The sequence below is a fragment of the Ixodes scapularis genome, unplaced genomic scaffold (genome assembly GCF_016920785.2).
Source record: "Ixodes scapularis isolate PalLabHiFi unplaced genomic scaffold, ASM1692078v2 PGA_scaffold2__306_contigs__length_199485367, whole genome shotgun sequence".
In the NCBI taxonomy this organism is placed as follows: Eukaryota; Metazoa; Arthropoda; class Arachnida; order Ixodida; family Ixodidae; genus Ixodes; species Ixodes scapularis.
The window spans coordinates 35554657-35561744 of NW_024609857.1; the positions used below are offsets into that span (position 1 = coordinate 35554657).

General features: G+C 41.6%; 1 protein-coding gene across 1 annotated transcript; it reads left to right on the top strand.

The window, feature by feature from the left end:
* The first annotated feature begins 545 nt into the window (after nucleotides 1–545).
* LOC8037653 (sulfotransferase ssu-1-like) lies at nucleotides 546–3930 on the top strand. The gene is made up of 3 exons (XM_002405436.3): nucleotides 546–733; nucleotides 1986–2036; nucleotides 2663–3930. The coding sequence occupies exons 2-3, from the start codon at nucleotides 2009–2011 to the stop codon at nucleotides 3652–3654; spliced, it is 1020 nt and encodes a 339-aa protein (XP_002405480.3). The 5' UTR covers nucleotides 546–733; nucleotides 1986–2008; the 3' UTR covers nucleotides 3655–3930.
* Nucleotides 3931–7088: the final 3158 nt, after the last annotated feature.

Consider the following 7088-nt stretch of genomic DNA (forward strand, 5'->3'; position numbering starts at 1 on the left):
GGATGGATTGGAATGTCCATGGCTTCTATCATCGGCTACGTTGCATGCTTAGTGTATTCTCGAAGCACAGTGCCAGCGACCCACCCTGCCGGGAGGCCGGGACATGCAATATTTTTAAGTCGCGTTGCAGGATAATACAGATGTCGCCGAGTATATTAAGCAACGCGAAAAAAAACTGGAAAGATAGCTAGAGCTTTCAAAGATCAGTCTCACCAGAGCTCGTCGTCGTCCCATTTGAGAGAGTGCCTCGTCATTCATCGAACTACCTGTGTAGATCTCAGCGATTAGATATTTCAAGTGCGTCGGGGGGAAAGTAAACGCACTTAATGCGCACCTGTACTTTCCCGCAATGGGATAAAACCGCACTAGAATAAAACCTCTCTTTAACGCAAGAAAAAATAAGAAGAAGATTAAGCGCGCATATGATTATTTGTTTGCCTATCTTTCGCATTCCTCTCCAGTATTTACACGCAAGAGGTTATCGGAAGAGCGCAGCTAGGGCATTTCGATCGGTTACCATGGGCCGAGCTGGTGATACCGACTCATTCAGATAACGTATATCAGTGAGGCAACGACATGGCTCATAATCATGCGGTCGATGGACTTATAAAAGTTCAACCTTTCACCGCAGATATCTCTTTCGTTTGCGCGTTCCTTAGTTTCGGCTGTCACGGTGAACGTGCAGACTGTTCTGAACGCTACAGCGAATAAGACCCTCGTCTGAGTTCCGTGGGTGAGTTCTTGGCCCTGTGTCAGCCCCAGGTAGTATATTATAGTTACTAATAGAGTAAGGAGCGCAGTGATTGCGATTACATGCTCACAATGTGAGCATGCAAAACATTATTTTTAGAGTCACTCGGCAGATTTAATTTTGTTATACTTTTTTTTTTCGTTTGCCGAGTTTTTTGGGTTTTTTTAGGTCACAGTGATTAGCTCGCAGACGCAGCAGTTTACATTTTAGAGTGCAAATGTATTTTTCATTCGAAAATTACATAGCTCGCACATTTTTATTAAAAAGTATACAAAGGAAAAACGAGTGCCGATAATGCGTACTTTATCGCTATGCAGAGTGCTTGTCTCAGTTGTCAACGATCGAAGTCTGATCTCACAAGGTTTAGAGGGCAGTCAGTGAAGTAGGACCAGGTGCTTCTTTGCAATTTTAGAGTGTACTAAGAAATCTGATTGCCTCGTTTCCGCTAGATTGCTTTACTCCCGGAGTTATTCGCGCCAGTTAATGTTCTCACATTCCGCAATACTTAACGTAGTTTTGTATGTTCTTCAGTTTGTGTACAACCAAATCCCTGGGTGCCTTTCACTTTCTTCAGAACAGCCACACTCTAACAAAAAATACTTTCTTGAAAGGTTCTTCGACGCACTATCACCTCCGCGTACTAGAAAGGCAACTGGGCGATGAAGAACTCTTTCGCATAAAAAAAAGGAGCTTAAAGGACTCCTTATAGGTTTTTCACGAAGAACCATGGGTGTTAAAAGGATTTATTTTTAGAGTGTAAGATATGTAAAAGACGAAGAAACCCAAGGAGTTATCTTACGACCAAATCCTTTTTACAGTGCAAGCCCAAAACAATTGCACTAAAACAGCGTTGGGAGTACTTTGTTATTTCTAGGAGCGTGGTCGTTCAAATATCTGTTTCGAAAGCGCCGCCGCTTGTGAGTGGCAATTTGCATGCAAAATTTGCGATTTATTGAATGCGCTAAACTAATCGGGAAATACTATAACCGAATTGCTTCCTCTAGCACAACACACGCACAGTCGGACATTTCAGGGATAAAATAATATGTTCTGCAAAACAATGTGACTTGGGAGTTGTGAGGCGGCTTATTCAGTTGCCTGTACCGCCTAAGAGTATAAGTGACTAACTAAATGTCTACATAATTCACTTTTTGTATTATTTCATTTTTTTATCGTTATTCTTGCCTGTTTTCCACTTTCTTTCTTAACAGCATCTCTATTTTCACATCTTCAGCTCAGGTCTCCCGACAATTTTCAATGGCACCCGTCAAAGAAAATGAGACAGGTAAGACATTAGTTCTTATATTTGATTTGGTCGTAATTTTTAAACAGCAATGTAACCTCTGCGTGCAAATGTGAAAAAAATTTAAGAATTTATTTAGCGTGTGATGCTGTGTATTGTGAAAGATTTCCAAAGTGCTACATTCGTTTGCTTCGCAAGTTAGTACTGACACCTAGAAGTACTCTGTTTTTGTTTGATCGTTAGAAACTTGGAGCAGCCTTTTTGAAAATGTTGCCAATTGTAATAGAATAAAATCTTTTGAATAATGTCTAATGAAATTGTATTACATTTTTGGTTCTGTTGATGTAACTGTTATAAAAAAAAACATCATTTGTTGTTTGTGTGGCATGATGTGAGCCTGTGCGGTTGTACTTTATGGCTTATGTTTGTACTTAATAATGCTCCACTCCTGTAATCTATCCAATTGGGTGCACAATGAATATAAATTGAAAAAAAAACTAAAAAAAACTACATTCACAAGTTATTATGTCTATTCCACGTATTTTTGGCTGAATCGAAGCCCTGTAAATTTCCACATAGAAACTTAGTTTTTATCACTTTCTGTATTTTCTCAAAACGTGCATATCAGGTGAAGACTACAGATAGCGGAACAATTCTCTTTTCCGCAGATACAAGTGATCAAGGCGCAAGCAGCCATTCCAAACGTCCAACGCCTGCACTCCAGATGGTCGAAGGCATCCTTCTGCCTCTCTTCTTCGACCCTGACACGGCGCGGTCGGGCATGGCGTACAAACCACGCGAGGACGACGTCTTCGTAGCTACCTACGCCAAGTGCGGAACCACCTGGATGCAACACATCGTCTTCCTCCTTCAGCACAGAGGCGAGCCCCCTAGCTCGGTCCACGACTTCTTCCGGTCAAGCACTTACATCGAACTCCTGGGCTCCGACGTCGTCGGCAGCCTTCCGGGACCACGCGCCATCAAGACCCACCTCCCGGTCGACAGAGTTCCCTACGACGCCAAGGCAAAGTATATCTACGTCTATCGTAACCCGTGGGACTGCGTCGTTTCTTACTACCACCACGTAAAGACGATCCCGCTGTACCGCTTCCAAGGTACCTTGGACGACCTCTTCGAGGCGTTCATGGAAGGCCATTGCGAGGACGGTGACTACTTCGACCATCTAGTAGGATGGTACGCTCGAAGAAACGACCAGAACATCTTCGCGATATCTTACGAAGAGATGCACGCTGATGTCCGATCGTCCATCTTACGCGTCGCGGAGTTCATGGGCGAAGAGTACGCCGACATGCTGCGCGAAGACGAGAAGGTCTTCCAAGAGATCCTGCGCTGCTCCAGCATCGAGTACATGAAGGTTCACACCAACGACACGATGCGGGAGTTCTTTAAGATGAAGCGCGAGGACGTCCTCAACCATCCCACATGGGTGAAGAGCATCAAGAACATACGGGAGGGCTTCGCCGAAGGCGATGCCGACTCGCTGAGCCTGGTGCGCCGAGGAGCCGTCGGAAAGTCTGCGGAGACGCTCGATGACCAGAAGATTAAGAGGATACGAGACAAGTTGGAGGATAAGCTGCGTCTCGCGGGACTCAAGATGCCCGAATCCTGGAAGAAGCTGCCTTACCTCACGTCGAGTTAAGCGTCTACTGACTTGGTTTTGATTGGGGTATCTGGAAGGTGTGACAAAGGTATGGAAGCTATAGACCCGCTTACTGTTTGCAAACATGAACCGCTGCTTGCGTCCCAAGCGACTTTCGGTCGCTTTGTCTTTGGAAGCCTGACAATCCTGCTTATGTCACAAGTGCTAGAAAGCATAAATGCTACACGGGAAACATAGCGAGGGCCTTGGCTGTGCGATTTTTACGTCTTGGAGGAGACAAGTTGGTTTACAAGAATATTCAAAAAATTTAAACAAATCTCGCGCTTCTTGTTTTTTTTTTTTTTGTTTTTTTTAGCTTTTACTTAGAGAATTGATGGTTAAATGTTTAATCAACGTTTCAGGCAGCGGCGTTAAGGTGGCCTTTGTTCATTGTTTTGATGAACCGGAAGTTCGCTGGAATGTCAAAGGCTGAAGCACCGCCTAAGAAAAGGGCTTATAGGAAATTTCCGTAAAATGGCCAAGTGGACTACTTGGTACCATTGGGTTCGAATGAAACGCGAGCAATGACGGAGCTTCGAGCCCACTACCGGCTCTGCTTCCAGGCTTAGGTTGTGCTTGAAGGTTCAACCACGTAGGAGTGGGGCGCTGCGAGGTTGTGCGTTCTACTCCGATGAGTTTGGAAGAGCGCCTCAAACATACGTAGTCAGGAGAAAGAAGGGACAGGACCAAGCACTACTTACAATTTAACCTTTATTGAAAACACTCACTGTTTGTACACGCATTCAGGCTCCCAAAACAAAAACAAAAAAACTCTTCCTCAGTTATGTGCACCGACGGTGCGCTTACTCACCTATCATCGCTTTTCACTCTTATGCAATAGGCCTCAATTCTCTCTCTGTTTTATTTGTAAGTTTTTATACCATTTTGTATCTATACCATTTTAGTATCTTCGAGATTAGGCGCACCTTTGGCGAGATTGCCCGATGGGGAGCTTCTGACAGATAGGGTATGCTCACGTGCCCTGTCGTTTATACACCTCCCCGTTTGCCCTAGGTACACCCTACCGCAAGTCATGGGTATTTCGTAGACAACTGACGTTGTACAATGAACGTACTGCGCTCCGTATTTGTTAGCACATGCCTCGGAGTTGTTTTTTCATGCTTTTTTTTTTTTTACTTTTGAGCACAGGCGAGAGAATTTTGACGGGGCAGAGAACACTATAGGCGCTTCAAAGTGTGCGGCAACTCTCTTGAAGCTGCAGGACAGCCTATGGGCGTATGGGTTTACCACCGATCTGGTATTTTTCCTCTGGGCGGCTGTTTCTTCTCCGTTTCTTTCTTCATATTTTGAAACAAAGATGTCGGCAACTTGTTCCAAAAAACGTTTTGGATAGTCCGCGAAATTAAGGCGACCCACCGAATCAAAGAAGCCATCGGCCATAGTTTGCTTGCACGACTTATCTATTAAAGCTTTCATCAACGACGACACAGCGCCTCGTTTCACTAATTTGGAATGGGCAGACGAAAAAGTCAAAAGCCCTTTCTTCCAGCGTGGCTGGTACTTCCAGCATGCGTGATCGTTGTTGAAGTGCAAGTTTAAATCCAAGAACTGCAGCCTCTTAGACGCCATGGTTTGGTAAGTGAATGTTTCAGGTGCGCTTGTGATAGATTAAAAGTAAGACTGACATTTTATGGGCATATTTTCTTTATTTTTGCCTTTGCCATTTTGGAATAAAATCATCGCATGCATTCTAATGTCAAGCTCTGCCTGAAAGCAGCTCTTCTTTCATTAAATGTTTATCAAACTGGAACAAATGGTTTCTCTTTTCCAAATACCACCCACTATATACATGTGAAAGGTAGACATAATGAACGCAACGAAACTGAGGAAAGAGCTAAACACTAGATAAAGGTCAATACCTCAAACAAAAAGGTCTACGTACGAGGCTAGGAGTTGTGTCTTGATTATAGGGATTTTGTTCAATGCGTTTAAACTTCAACAGATAGTTTCGCCTTTCATTTTTGTCGTTCAAAAGTAACTTTTGCTTTATAGTTCAGGTACCGCTCAAAACACTCTATTTAAATTTCATATTCCTGCTGTAACGAAAGTGATATGTTGTGTTTGAAATGATTTACTGTATGTTTGTTGACTCAAAGAATAGGCAACTTATCGTTTATAATATTGATATAAATCAATATTATACACTGATAAAGAAATAAAAAGAAAGTCTTATGAAACAATTATTAATCTTCAAATCAAATGCGAGCAGAGGGGATTCATATAGTAGTTAATACTCATTTAAAACCACCATGTCGTGGCAATATTAAATCAACCTAATTCAGCAAAAACAAAAATAGTTCAAATAGTTTGATCACAATATTATTCTGATTGTTCTGCCGCATGTTGGTCATTTCTTTAAGTTGTGCATTGAACGAGGATGTGACTGTTGATGCTTTTATTAAACTGAGATGCGAAAGATTACAACTGAGAAGAGAAAGACGACGCAGCATAAAGAAATAGGCGCACTTCGCTGCGCAGTTTAATCAAGGCATGAAAAACCAATTAGCCCAATTCCGAGCACTGTTGCTCTTCGCAGCTGTAATATTCACTTTCCTGTTTTAATGGGTATTGCTTTTTTGTTTAAACGTTTTAAGGTTCCTGTGCTTTTAAAATTCAACTTAAAAAATGGCGCTTAAATGCTCGCAATGTGCTTGGCCTTTCTTTGTCTTCACTTTGCCTTTATGTGCTGAACTTCATAGTATAATCATATACCGTTTTATTTATATTGATCAAAATGCCCCAATAATTTGAAGCGATCTCTTTTTTTTCACCTCGACACTACAATAAGCTAGATAATAAAAAAACGCTCAGTTTCGTTATCAATTATTGATTGAGGCAACATACTTTCTTAAATATTTTCATACTATAAATGCTTCGACAATCCACATCTTTTGAGCAAGCTACAGTTTAGTTTCTTACGAAACCGAAGTTCGCGAATGATTTAAAAGAATGTTGAGATGATATACCATAATAAAATATATATATATCGAATACCCATATCAATAAAAGAAAGTAAAAACTTATCTGTATTGGTCTCTCGTCATCAATTATACAAGAAATTCAGTGAGACTAAAGAAATAAGTCTAAAATAACTAGTCACTACACCCACCATGCAGTTCACAGGCGGGGTAAAATGTCAAATATTGCACCCTGCATTCCTACTGTCCTTTCGCTACTTTGAAGCTGACTTGCTCTAATCTTCATTCTAATTTACGTTATTTTCCTTAAAAATAAAAAAAATAAAAACTGCTCACTGGCTTCATACGCAGCTGTAGATATATATATATATTAAAACTCGCAATGATTTTCGCAACGGTCCAGTGTTTTTATTTGTTCATGCGAAAAGGAGTACCATTTTCTGTTGTTCACCACCCTTGAAGGAGAAAACGATTTGTCTTCTACGTCTTCTTTAC